Below are 14,965 nucleotides of genomic sequence, written 5' to 3' on the forward strand. Positions count from 1 at the left end.
TCAAAAATAATGTTAGATCTTTCACTTTTAATGATATTAAAAAATCTCAATTTTCTTCGAGCATGCCACGCAAATATTTGCAACCAAACGGAAAATGAAAAATTCATGTAATTTATTATCATATTTTGACACAAAGATCTTTCCAGCCAAAAAGGAAAAGGCTATAATCGCTACATAAATAGATATCTATTCACTTATTAAATCTTTTTGGTCAATGTTAGTGCTCAAGCAGGGTACAATAGAGCCTAATTTGTTTCCCAAGTGGAAAACCCTTGCCATGTTTACACTACTCATACCTAGCTTGGTTTTTCGTGGTTCAGGTTTACTGTAAGAAACAAAGAATAGGTTCGACTTCAAGCAAGGTAAACAAAAATCCAAAGTTGGTTAACCCCACTTTTTGCTCAAACTGCAAGTTTCCCATTTGTTGGTTGAATAAACAAGGCTCGACTTGAGTTCGTTTAAGTCTTGAGCCATTTTTTGGTTCATTTTTAAAGTGCTAATGATTCTCATTAACCAAACTTGTACCAATACAAGTACCAACATGGTACTGGACCTTGCATTAGATGTATCAGTAGACGATTGATACAAAGGCATTAAATGTTTTCCATTATTGCTACAACAATATCTTTGTTGCAGTCTCGAAGCGTATAAGCAAAGAAAGTTTTTTCACCGTTAACTTTTCGTATCTAACCACATTATCTTGTGTTTTCTCTTTTTGAATTAAATAATTCCCAGTAATTACAATATTTCATGACTGTGCCTGCAAAATGAAAGTATCACCGATGAAGAGTTTCTCATTTCAATAAAAATCAATGCTATCCAGCTGCTCATCTAAACACACTTGTTCTCATTCATTGAAAAATTATTTTTCCTTCATTTTTTCTTTTTCTGCCTCTGCCTATTAAATGAATCATCTAAAATTTGATACGTTGGCAGTGTGGATATTTTCTGATTGACGTGATTTATTTTTCCATCAATTCCATTAACATGATTACTTCAAAACTCACAAGCTTTAAATTTCACAAATATGTAGATCGATTGAAACAAGAAAAAAGTTTTTTCTCAAACATAATGTGGAGCTAGATACCAAATCGACGAACAATGTGCACCTGATATTTGCATCGTTATGATTATGTCTTATAACGCAGGTAGTACACGAAAGAACACACATTCCCTAGAATCAGAACAGAAAATTCAGCTAAGCGTTTGTATCTTCATGACTAACAAATTAACCAATTATTCTAATTTATGCAATGCTTTTAATATGTGCATAAATCACAACATTACAACAATCAGGGGTGGCGCTAGAAACCAAATCTGTGCCGACAATCTTAGAAAAATTCAAGTGCCGACGACTATAAAGATGGTTGCCGACATTTTTCATGAACTTCCCTTTACAGTTTCTTTAAATCTTACAATGTTTTGAAAATGAATTAAAAAACGTTTTTATCCTTCAATCAAATCGTGTATACTTTCTGTAAACTAACAATTTCTTTAAAGCGTTTCAGATAACCAAAATTTGATATGCAAATGTTTTTGATGTGCTTAGCTTGTAGGCCTTTGTACAGTACATCGTTTACTGGCTAAGCAATTTTAAGCCATTTGATGCTTGGTTTCTGGAAAAGACGGGAAGGTCAAGCATCTCGGCCCGCTTTGACTGAGTATCATGGAAATATCTTGTTGACAGTGAACATGGCTAGGCCTTTAACAGTTACCAAGCCCTGGGGCAAGACATCAGAAGAGACTTCCCCGCGAGCGAAGCGAGGAGAAAAATTCTGCGAGCACGCCCTTTAGTTTAGCTTAAAATGCATTCCAGAATATTTCTTGGGGCCATTTGTTTGAAATGTTTCACTATCCTTGGGTATACTTTTTCTATGTTTGATTAAATCCATTCTTAAAAATTGAATTCATTACTCTATAAGACCCCATGGAGCCTTAAAGCCCTGGGGAAATTTGCACCCTTGCCCCTCTTTCTGCGGCCCTGGTTATTTGATGCCTCTCAGATTGGGAACAATCCAGCCTCATAGCTCTAATAGTTTTAATGGTTTTACTGAAAGTAGAAAAGCCAGCCTGAACTTTAATTTAATGGTTCTTTCAAAAAAGGTAAATTTCTCATTACACAGTTTCAAAGTGCCGACAGTTCTTTTTCTTTTCTTATAATGAGCTGCCGACGGAGAGTCATTGGGAACTTTTAGGGGGGCAGCTGCCCCCATGACACCCCATAGCGCCATCCCTGACAACAATGCTATCTGAGAAACTCAGCAAAAACCGTAGTAGTTCAAGTTTTTAAAATTTTAGGTTTCAGCTATTTCTGGCTCTTATCTCTTAATTGAGAGAAGAGTCGATGGGGAAAGTAATTTTAATTATAGTATTGCCCTGTCTGTCTACCTATACAATATCATAAGCGAAAAATATAACAATGACTGACTCAATTTTTCTAAGCACTCAAAGTCACAGGTTCAAAAATTTTGATATCAAAAGAAATTTATCTTCATATTTGAATCCTGATCGTGGCAGGCAGTTACTGAGCTCACACTAGGATGTCAATTAACAGTGAAATTTAGAGACTTTTTTGAAAATTTTCAAAAAAATGTATTTGGGTTTTCAGCGCCGTAAGCATTAGATTTTTTAGAAACAGGTACCACGAAGAGACAGCTGTACCAAAAACTGCATTGTGAAACACGTCTATTTTTGACTACGAATAAAATGCTTGGAGGTCATGCTTCCGAATATATATATGTTTATAAGGTAGTGCGTGAAAAAGTTATCTTAGAATTATAATTTGACCTGGCACGAAGTCAAATCTGCATTATTAAAGGCTCAACAACACAATTGTTTTGAAAAAATATATCACTATATCGGAGCCTTTGCTGCACAGTCTTGGAAAAACTTCCCAATGTCAAGATGATAATGCTTTCAAAGAAACCTAATTGATTTTGAGTAGAAATAAGAGACGTTGAAGCCTCGGAGTATTTTCTCGAATTGATAACCTTTAATAAATGTAGATATGCTTGATTGGAATTATCTCTGATTTTCTCTTCACACAGCTGCATGGTTCTTCCAGAAACTAGATTATGCATAGTAAATTAATAGTAATTTCTTTAAATCAATAAACTTGCTATATTCCACTTCCATTGCTTTAGGATTCCAAGGTCAGTACTTGTTTGGGAGGTAAAATAACGAAAATTGCGAATGAGGCATCTCCCCCCTCCCTTATAGAGTAAGGGTGGTTCATTTCAGCTACACACGTTCTCCTCTTTTTCTCTCCAAGCTCAGAGATACATGCTTTTGTAGGATCTTTCCTTTCCTTGTATACAACTAAAGCAATCATTCATTGGAATCATAGAAATGCCTAAAAGTTGACACTAGATTAGGCCTTACCAAAGAGCGAAAAGTACCCTTAAGCAATTTTATAAGCAACCAATGTGAAAGCAAAAAATTTTAATTGCCTCTGTTTGCTAAGAAAATTGAAATATGACATTTGTTAAATCAAGCTGTTACAACATGTCATCAAAATATTATGCAAAATGTTTACCTATATGCAAACGGCTGCCTAAAGATTTCGTTACTGCTTGTGGAAAGGAGGGTATATTGTCAAACATTTAGTCTTTAGTAGATCACAATTAAATTTTAGTTAAAATCTTTAACATATTACATAGTGCTAGAAAGTAACAAGCAAACAACCTTTATCACATTGATGTTTGGTAATTTAAAATACCTCCAATGCTGAAGCTTGATGTGCTGCGGCTTGCTTATAAAACGGACACATGTAATGTAGATTAAAAAAATCAAGGTACTAGAAGACCAATGTCCAGGAAACCCTCTAAAATCTGAAAATTCTTGACTTACTGAGACTTGCAAGAGCCTTATCCGTATTAAAAGTATCAGCAGCATTACTTTTCACATTGCATTTTGCAATCCACAAACTTAGCCCTTTTTGTGACTTGTTTCAAGCTGTGCTGCATGTAAGATCTTTTGTGCCATTTTTGTTGAAAACACCAAAAGTGCATTTTCATCGCCAACAGTAATTTTCACATCGTTGCTGTCTAAAGTTTGTTCATTGCTAGATGCATTTAGAATGCTACTGTCTTGCGTTTTCATCTCTGATTTTGACCCCTCCTCGCAATTTCTTTCCTTCTTGTTATTTGGTGTATTGTTAACATCTTTATGATTCTCTTGGTCCTGATCCTGTTGAAATTATCATCAAATAAGGCATTATGTGAAATGAGAAAAATGAGGTTGGTATGGGATAGGGCTATTATACAATACCAGTCATTATGAATAAGCCAGGAAATGTTCTATCACTGTGCAAGACGAAAATTGAAGATCACTCTAACTCAAGTTTAATATTCAGATAAACTTTAAGTAATTTCGAAAATCTCATATCTTTTCTCCTTAATTCGTATCATTCAAAGTTGGTAAACATTCTTTATAGTATATACAACAAAATTCATCCCTTGAGAAATGCTAAAATATTTGCATGTATAACAATGTGTCTATTAGCAAAAGATAGGAAGAAAAACATAACGTAGAAATGCATGAAATTTAATTTAATTTATTGCATTGAATGCATTGAAGTCCAATTTAATTTAATGTTGAATGTTACTGTTAGATAAATAAAGTTGATTGGACAGTATGTGCAAAATTTAATGCGTTGTTTTAAAACCTTTTTTTTGCCACATCAATTGAATGGCATTCGATTAAATGGCTTTAGGAAATCTTACAAAGGTATCAGCATTTACCATCAAAAATACTTAAATTGATGATTTTTAACTTGGACCGAAACTCTTTGACAGCATATCGATGTTCGTGGTCAATTAACTGTTATGCTAAGAAACAAAAATGGAAATTTAGATTCTGACCGAAAATGTGTTTCTGATAAAGATTTGATCACCCATAAGCATGTACATTATTTTACGCTACAGAATCAAAGCATGTAAAATTAAGATTTTTAGAAACTGTGATAGCGACGAAAAAAAAATTGGAATTATCTTTGAGATAATTCAAATTTTCCAATATAAACTAAAGCGATAATAGATACCTTATCCTGAAATATTTCTCAACTGCAACAGGACAGTTTAAAGTATAAATAAAATTTGAGTGGTAATATATTCTTTGGCAGCGGAATGGCCATGTTTACATGACAAAATGAGCGACCATTAGTTGACATTTGGTCGAGATTAAAACTGAAACAATTCGAGATGTGTTCGTGATACATCACCTGCTTGACAGCAAACGTGGTCTTTGAGAAGCAAGAACCCATTTGCAGCGCTTCTGGTTGATCCGATTTCTCCTGCCTGAATATCCTCCTTCGGAAATAAAAAAATATCAATGTTTGTTTGTTCATACAAAACAAGAATGACAGTTCACGAGAAAACCACGTTTATTGGGTTGATGTGATCAAGGCACAGGTGTTATAGTCAAATACAATTTTAATGGTATCTAAGGAAATGTATTAGATGTTCTGCAGGTCACAGTCGGACGACGAAAACCTGCAGCACAAAGCTTAAAGAGCACACTGAAATCGTTCGTCGCAATCTTTTGTAGATATTCACGACTTGAAATATGGTAAAATTGGCCTTTAAATTAATTCACGTATTGAATCATTTCGAAGCTTTTTACAGCAAACGACAATTCTCGTACCACAACTAGCTAACGCTATCAGACCTGTTCAAAACCAGCACTGTCTGTCGACAAAAACACGCGTATTGGGCTAAAATGTCATCAACTTTTATCTACACATCTTCCCATAAATTCTAGCATTCAATGCATTTCATTTGGATGAATTTATAAAGGTGCATATTCGAGAAACAGATCGACAAACCTTTTACATTCTGTTCAATCTTCTTCAGCTGCCTATTGTAATAGCCTGCACTCAGAAACAACGAGCTTTGTTGACATTGGTTGAGTGAGATCTCGCTGCCCATACTAATTCTGCTTAGGATACCCACGTGAAAATAATGGCAAAATTCCTGTCAATTTGCTCGTACATAGCGTGATTGCCCAGTCAGTTGCGCAAAAGCATTATGCTAATACTCACCTAAAGCCCTAACAACAAATTAGACAAAGAAGGCAAATTTGTGCAAGCAGCATGCGACGGTCAAGAAACAAATCTGCGAGGAGCAGAGTGAAAAGGGGGTATTTTGGGCAATAGATTTTTGACTGATCTACATTGATTAAATTTCCTCAGACCAAATATTCTGCCATGTTTGGGACAAAAATTGCAAGGTTACAATGAGTTTTTCATATTTGTGTGAATTCATAAGGAGGAAGATAATGCTATCAGTTCATTTTTACACACAGAAATGCAGCTCATCGCATTCAATCACTTTACGATTCTCGTTTTGCAAGATTCTGTGATAGATTTCAAACCAATGTTAATCTCTATTTACGGTTAGACCATGGGTATGGAGCTAAAAAAATATCTGCACTTGTAACAGTGAAACGGCTGGCTATTAGAACACTTTGCATGTGCGCCTTGTCTTAACAATACGGATAGCTACTGTCAATACTAACACTCTTTTATGTGTCACTGTGCTAATTGTACGATAGGATTTACTTTCAATCGGGTAAAAGTTGTAGTCATGTAGGTATCAATGTTCACAACAACATAACACCATACAGAATTAGTCAAAACTTGTGAATAGTTACACTGGGTATCAGAGCCTCAGAGAGCCAAAGGAAGTAAGAGCAGGGGATTAAAGCGAGATCAGCAATTTAGCGAATTAACAGCAAGAAATCAGAAAAAAAGGTTGCTTAACCAAGGCATTGCTTAACCAAATACTACTTCATTATAAAGTAAGCAAATTTGTAAAAGTCCTAGATTAGGATAGAAGAAGTATGAGCAGGTCACACAGAGATTTCAAATGTAATACCCCAAAACTAACAGTGTTGTCAATAGGGCGAGGCTTATCTTCAAGAGAATTTACTGTCTTTAGAGGGCAAGCCTAAAGAAAAGTGGCTGAAAACAGACTCCAGAAAAGCCATTTTAGGTGTCCCTGGTGAAGGATTTCAGCTTTTAAAACGATCAATGTGCTCTCAGCGGCGATTAGGCAATAACGCATTGATTTTTGAGGACGAAAGATTATTCGTATACTATTAAAAAATATTGACACCTAAATTTCATCGCAGATGCCAATCATCATTGGTGGACTAGAAGACACCTTTTGCCAAAAGCAATGCAGTAGTTTAGTAGGAATAAAGCCGTTATCATCTTCTCTGTCAACTCAGCAAAGAGACATTGGAATTAGGCCGGGAAAAATGATCCTTTACCTCTCATACAAGAAATATTACAGCGAGCTTTCCCATCACTCGTCTCGTCTTAAAGCCGATTCGATATTAGCAATGCACGAACAGCTCTACATGATAGAAAATCTGTTCTTTAAAGTGAGGATTGACTTTCAACAAGCAAACACCACCTCACAGCTGCCATCTGCCTTCATGTGATCAGAAAAAAATTATCTTCATTTTAAGCTTATTTGTGCTTTGTTGGTGCTAATGGGGTTTTTTCTAATTGCATACCTAATAATAACAGCTTTCTTATGTTCTCAACCACTCATTGAGTGAGACAAACGCATCGAGAGAACGCCAGGCAGCATCATTATACCAATCATTGCTTTGCAGATGGATGTTTGCTAATTAAATTTTTCAATTGTTAGTTTAGAAGAAACATGAATATTTGGTACGTGCTTCACCTTAAAGAAAAGAGTTAGAAATAACAGCTTCATGGCCTGTTTGCATCCTATTTTATTCCTTTGCGGCGAAAGTAGAATGTATCACCTAAACTCTGTACTGGCATTGAAGACCAGTGTAGGTGGGGCAGAGCTATACCCAGAGCGCATTTTCTTAACTAAGAAAAACCTTGAATAAGAAAAATTTAAATTATGTAAGAATCAAGCTTCTACCTTAAATTAACAGGGAAACAGGGAAAGTCAATATTTGTCTGTTTATAAACTGAAATCAAAGACCATGAAAACAGAAGTGCTGTGGAGTCATCAGCCCCAGCAGCGTGGTTTAAATCTTTTGTGGCTAGAAACTGTTGTAGTTTGGGGCCTCCAAAGTATTTTAATTGGACACCATACTGTTTGGAAAGGACCACCAAATGAAGAAAAGTTAAACATAAAGAATGCTTTTGCTCCGCTCAAATTTAGCCATGTTTCTAGAGAACGACCGAGGCTAAAAGTAAGTGCGAATCAGTCGAAAAGTTTGAAGAGGCCATGGACTCTAGACTAAATGATTTATCTGATGGTGGATAACTCTACATTAAAAGGCAAGTAAAGTTAGCGAAAAATCCGACTGAACTGCAATATAGTTTCTCTTTATATTCAACAAAACACGAAATTGTACATTCTTCGAGAATAACTGTAACAAAACATGATAAAACAGAACAAAACAAAACATTTATATGCTTAATTATCATACATTTTAAATGTAAACAGTGGACTTATATAACTAAGATATTCATCTAGAAGGCCGTAATGCAAGTGAATAACAGCGTATTTACAAAAATAAAAGGTTACAAGACGACAAAGCAAATTCAGACCACTGGAATAAAAATTGAAAATTATCGAAAAAGATTTTCCAAAAAGCATAGGAAAAGATTAAATCGGAAAGATGATCAAAACTGCAATTGTTTCCTTATAAAATTACAATATAAAGATCAAAATTACAATGTTTCTCGGAAAATTCCTTTGTTTTTTAGAATACTTTATCTTTAGAAATGCTACTCTGAACTCTAAATATGTGAAAATAGAATGATCTGAATTCTGAAATGTAAAAAATATCAATATATATATACACCAATTCAAAGATTTCTAAACAGCAAGATACTCAAAAGCACTTCGTCGAGTTTCCTTTCTTAGAAAACAAATGTTACAAAAATATTAGAGCCATTAACGGAACAAATCTATTTATCAGCTGCTCTCCTGCATTTAGAGTCCAATAGGGTATACCAAAACACAGCTTGTTTTCTCAGCACGGGAAAAAACAGCTCAGTCTTTGCGATGTCCGACTTTTTCGATGTGCTGGCCCAAGGCCGTGTGGCTAGCAAAGAAACGACCACATGTGACACAAGCCCAATGCATTAGCTCCTCACTGTGTTGTTCAAGACGGGTTCTTGTTTTGAAGGACTTGAAGCACAATCCACAAGTGTATCCCATCAGTGCAACACTCATGCTCGATAACGAACTGCTATATCTGGCGTCCAAGTATTCTTCTCGTCTTATTTGCCAAATATTATAGAGTTTTTCCTTTGAAAAATGGCCTTTTTTCAAAGCACTGGCAATGGTGTTTTGACCACTTGATGATAATTTTGAATCTGATCCATAAAAAGACCTTCTTCTGCCATTCGGAAGGTACTTTTCTGAAAGTGAGGAAGTCCTGCTTCTTGAAGCAGAAGTATTTCTCCTTGGAAGTGTGTACCTCCGAGAACTACTTGAGTAAACAACTTCCTGTGACTCGTGGTAGCTTTTCTCTCTAAAACTGACACCTCTGCATCCTCGGTAATGAAGTGTTTCTGAGTAGGTTCTTCTTGTTGTCACCCTTTCATTAGTAAAACAAAATGAGCTCCTTGAACGACCCTGCGACGCGCTGTCCCAATCTTCTTCATCCCTGAGGCTGGACGCAGCCTTTGAATATCTGCTTCTGGAAACATCGTAGGGTTTAAGCCTCTGCTTTGCGGCCTGACGCTCTGCTCTGAGCTTGCTAAGATACTCCGCATTATACCTGTCAAAATTCCCGTAGCCACAGAGCCCAGAAAATGAACTGATCTGCCTCTGGTCTCTTGTTATGGATGACAAAGAAAGTGCTGAGGAACTAGAAAAGGCAGAGTCCAATGATAGCAATGACTCGCTGAGACTCTTTCTCTTTGGCTTGATAAAAAGGTTGTTTTTGCTGTGCCCATTTGAATCTCCTTTTTGCTTCTGTGAGCCATCCAAACCAGAATCCTCGCTGCAGCGGGTTCTCACCTCGACTGTTTTTCTTGCAGTTTCATTATCACTGAATACATCATCATTGGCATCACTAGACCTTTCTTCTTGGTCGATTTCTGCATTAATATCATCAATAGCAATCCATTCATCTTCATCATCTCCATCATTTTCCCTTGATTCATCAAAATCTTCGAGATCTACACTAAATCGTTTCCCCTTTCGCCCCCAGTCGTCTATTCCTCTACCATCCGAGATAGATGAACAAACTGATGGTGATCTTGAAAAGCGAATTGAAAAATCATCTGCTTGATTGGCAATTTCATTTTTGCTTTCCACCTTTTCCGTGTCTTCTAATGAATCTGGCAGCTCTGTTACCGCATCACAGGGAGTATTTTTTTCAACAGAAACCTCTACTCTGCACGGTGTATCTATATTTGCATTGTCCTCTCTCTCAATCTTGACATTTACGGCTTCAAAAGTACTCTCTACCTTCATTTGCGATTTATCATCCTCTGATACAGCGGTAGCACTTACATTCTCTACATCATCCAATATTTCTTCCGAATTCAGATAATTATCATTGCAATCCTTTTTAATCTTCGGCTTCACGGTCGTCTTAAACCCTTTTTTACTTGATTTAACTGTGCTCAAATGGAGACGTCTGAGCTTCTTTGAAATACAGCGCATACCTTCTCCTTTTTTTCCAATTTTAATACCAGCTGGAAGCTCAATATTCGGCTCGTCAATATCTTCATCAACAACCTCAGTATCTTCATATAGGTATTTGGGCTTTGCATTGGCTTTCCCACTAAATTCTATCCTCCGCATCTCTATATAAGATACCTTGCCTTCATTCTCCAACTGGCGATACACCCACAACAATCTATTATCCAATGTGTACCATTCCCATTTTTCAACACTCCATACGACTTCAAGGAATGGACTATCCTGTATTGCAAAGAAGAGCAAACAAATTAGAGGCCATTGTCCTTTTAATTAGAGGCCTGTACATCAATACTAAACAGTTTTAATAAGAAACGACTTATAAAAGTCATTTGATTTTCATCAGAGTACGAAAAAATTCAATCTTCGTGAGATTTTCACATATGAACAATCAAATTAACCCTTACTACCATTTATACCATAATACGACTCCGGAGAATGGGCATATCTTGTCAGCTGAATGCATGTTCTTATTCTGCATGCAATAACTGTGATCTGTTACGAAAACACGGAGATCACATCTCACATAATATCGGACATGGCTTAGTAGACACAGCATATAGCGTTTCATTAGCCCCCTTACCCTGGATGCCTAAGAGAAAGCTTTCAGTCCATAAAAAACTGAAGGTAACTTCAGATCTTCTCTTTCTTATACTTTTGGACCATTACCGAGAAGTAGCACTCGAAATGAAGTGACGATTAAATATTTACAGGAGGATGCATTTGCCCCCACTTTAATAATAATAATAACAATAACAATGCACTTATAGAGCGCTAAAATCTATATACATATATTCTAAATACTTTATTCGCTCGCAATCAAGCTGTCAATGATACGAAGGAAAAAGCGTTTTAGAAATCTGCCGCTTTATTCTTGATTCTAACAACATACAGTAAAACAAAAAGCCAGCGCCTTCCTTGACAAGACTAATTATAAATTATCCCTTTTAAAGGCTTCTCGCTTTATATGATCATTTGACATAGACAAGGCGGAGAATAGGGGAATGGTGTGCTTTTGGGGAGTACTTTTGTTCAATTCAAGAGTGCTGATTTCGAAAATCGATGCTATACGATCATCCTTTTCATGGTTGAAGTTTCATTTTTGCGTATATGAAGGTAATCAATGAGAAAACAGTTTAAATCGAATTAAATTACAATTTTAAAATTGATAAATGCTTAAAATTGAATTTTTTGCCCCCAGTCAGAGGGTTCTATTGTTCGACAACTTAAAGCGAGGCAAGTTAGACAGTGGCTTAATATCTCTATTTTATACGAGGTTTGAAGCCAACTATTGGGTCCTCGAAGTCTGGACAATCTACCAAACATGTAGCAAAAATCCTGTGGGAGGTGGGTGTGGGATGTGATACCCCCTCCCCATTCTCAAACATAATGGATATCCCAGGGCAATCAAAGATTTCAAAGGGCACCAAGTGGACACATTATTGCAGTGCAGGAACGTCACCTCTGAAGTTTGTTAAGGAATTTTGAAATGGATATATCATATTTTCCATGGACTTCCTTTCCTGACTTTGCATTCAAGCTAACGAAACAGGTATGGAGGAATGTGAGGAAGAGCTCAGTTATTAGCAAAACGGGGGCATTTCTTAACTAACTGTCATGGCCAATGGATTTGGATGCAATAATGATTTATGCATATGTTTATGAGTGCAAGGTTGAGTAATTGGCCGAAGGTTAAGTTGCGTCGACTGTCCATCAAATGAGTACACATAAATTAGCTTAAATTGGAGATTTTTTTAAGATGATATTTTTTTACCGTTTTTCTATTTCTTTTTAAAACAGTGTATAAAATAAAAAGACAAACAACTGTTTGTATACCGACTGATTTTATTTGATCTATTATCTATTTACTAACTTATTTAGGTATATTTCTATAATTTGTCTATTAAATCCATTAATTCAGAAAATCACTTTCTGTATCATTGCAATGTCTTCATTTTGGATGTGTAAACATACCCTTCTCGAGACAATAAAGGTGCATACAAAGGTTCGGGAAATAAAATTTTCCCAATCAATACAACAGCTTTCTGTCATTCATATCGATGTGCAATCTGAAACGAAAGGTCACCCTCTCTTTCTTTTCCCAACGTCTGTCACTAAACTTTTAACGTGACACCTCCCCTCCCTAATTTTTCTGAGAAGCGTCGAATTGTCTATCCTAAGCGGTATAGTATTTTGGTATATTTTAACCTGGGAGATGCTTTTTTAGCCTGGTCTACAAGGTATAATTTAAAAAATTCTCTTTCGCGTCGGACCCAAACTGGCGGGTCCTCCTAACTCCTACGTCACTTTCTAAGTCCCCTTTGGTTCCATTACGTGCAGGCATGCATCCGAAACAAATGCCATGAAATGTAAGCTTTTTTACAAAGAAAAATCCAATTTGACATCTAATTTACGCTCATGTAGATAAAAAGATATAGCATAGGCAATTGCATTAACAACAACAAATTTCGTCAGATAAATTTTCGGCGGAAATTATTCAGAATTTCGTCGTGACAAAATTTCGTCACAGATTTTTACCACAAAGACAGAAACATATTACCAACATCTAAAGAGGCAAAACCAAACAGGTTGCTTTGTATTCAATCCTATCCTATAGATACGGCTTCGTGGAGACTTGGGGGCTTGAGCACCCGTTTGGAATTTGGTTCAACCCCCCCCCCCCCTCCCATGCAGCATTTTCATACAGAACCGCATGTCAGGAGCGCCAAATTGAAGCGGTATATTTCCTTAGTTTATACGAAGGTGGGGTAAAAAAATTATGCTTTTAGTAATCAAGGAGTATAATTAAAGTATAAGTGTAAAAATAAATGTAAGATTCGGAAAGCATAAAACCATCTCCATCAGGAAAAGTTGATGTTGAGATTGTGCTTCCTGTAGAGTTGAAAATTTGGGTTGAAAAGTGCAAATACCTTGAATGATTGAAAGAAATAGTACAGGTGAGTACAAAAAAACAGAGGTGGAATCCTTTGAAACCGGCGAGAAAACACAGTCAGAACAGTAGCGTAGCCAGGGTGATAGAATAGGGGCAGGGGGGTTGGGCAAAGGCGGGTTGAGCAGGGAACATTTGTTTCCTTTTGGAGCCAAGATAACGCCCTTTCTCAACCAAACCAAAGAGATTCTTGGCGTTCACCCCCAATGGCCAAGTTAGAACTATTTTTATCGCAAGTTAGAACTGAGTTAGAACTATTTTTATCGAACGATGGTGAAAACCAAGTTAGTTCAAGAAGGGATAATGGTGATGATGATGATGCCTACGATAATGATAAATATGAAGATGCGTACTGTAAATTAGGAAAATGACGTCATTGACATTGAATAGATCAAAGGATACATAAATTTGATTCTTGACCTCAAATAATAGTTTTTCTATGCGAATTTTCTCGAAAATCTTAAATGCAAAAAATTTCGTTGTGGCAAAATTTCGTCTCCTTTTGAATTTAGTCGAAGAAAATTTCGTCAAAACATCTAACGCTCCCTCCCCTACCGCCATACAGCTAAGAACTTGAATTTATTTTGCAAGGGGGATAAGAAAGAAAAGTCTTCGATTTCAACAACACAATCTCTGGAACCCATAAAAGGTGGGAAAATAATTATTGCTTCAGCAGTCAAATCGACCATCACAGTTGCCAGCAAAAATGACGTCAAACTTGGTCTGATCAGTGGGTCAATACCAAAACACAACAATCGTGCAGCCCCTACTTTTGGGCAAAATCTATCATTTATTCTTTTTAAATTTTTCTTTTTTCAAAAGTGTAATTTTTAACTAAAAAAGTTAGAATTTATCATGAACCTTGATTAGCTTTCTCCCTTCCAACAAATCATCAAGGAGGTCATTGAGCAGGCGGCCATTTTTGAACTTGGATGAGACTTTGCTGCTCGTGAATTTCACATCCAGGGGCTTCAAGATAACTTGATACCAGAAGCTCATTTCGAAACTTCAGCTATTTCTTAGTGCTTGATTATCTCTTGGAGCACATCGAACAAAATATTTCCCGATAGCATTCCAGTCCAGGATACTTGAACAACTTGCAGCGCAAGGTTTGTTTTGCACAGAAGATGACCACGAGGGTGCAGGAGGCGGGTCCAGACCACTAATGGTCCGGACAAAAAAGCACTTTTGACACATGTCAATGAAATTCTATTGTACTCTTTTTATGCCTGGCTGGGTGATTGTTAATAGCAACAATTCACTTCAGTTCATTGTAAGGGTAATGCAATTTATAGCTCCCTGCAAAAATTGTAAGGGTAATGCACACTATTTGTTGACTCCTGCAAAAAATACACGGACTTTG

The 14,965-nt window shown here is 36.4% G+C and overlaps 1 protein-coding gene across 1 annotated transcript; it reads right to left on the reverse strand.

Annotated features, from left to right (window-relative positions):
- Nucleotides 1-70: 70 nt before the first annotated feature.
- On the reverse strand, nt 71-14,782 carry LOC135682375 (uncharacterized). Its single transcript, XM_065197243.2, has 4 exons — nt 14,464-14,782; nt 5,825-10,877; nt 5,222-5,309; nt 71-4,188 (listed from the first exon to the last, which is right to left on the reverse strand). Exons 1-2 carry the CDS (start codon nt 14,599-14,601, stop codon nt 8,991-8,993), a joined length of 2,025 nt encoding a protein of 674 aa, XP_065053315.2. The 5' UTR covers nt 14,602-14,782; the 3' UTR covers nt 71-4,188; nt 5,222-5,309; nt 5,825-8,990.
- Between the last annotated feature and the right edge of the window lie 183 nt (nt 14,783-14,965).

This window comes from Rhopilema esculentum, chromosome 16 (genome assembly GCF_057945365.1).
Source record: "Rhopilema esculentum isolate cy_ngs chromosome 16, ASM5794536v1, whole genome shotgun sequence".
NCBI lineage: Eukaryota > Metazoa > Cnidaria > Scyphozoa > Rhizostomeae > Rhizostomatidae > Rhopilema > Rhopilema esculentum.

Coding starts and splice junctions, on each gene's coding strand:
- LOC135682375 (XM_065197243.2), bottom strand. CDS start 14,601: ATGAGCTTCTGGTATCAAGTTATCTTGAAGCCCCTGGATGTGAAATTC. Junction 10,878..14,463: donor AAGGGAGAAAGCTAATCAAG/GTTCATGATAAA, acceptor TTTGCAATACAG/GATAGTCCATTCCTTGAAGT.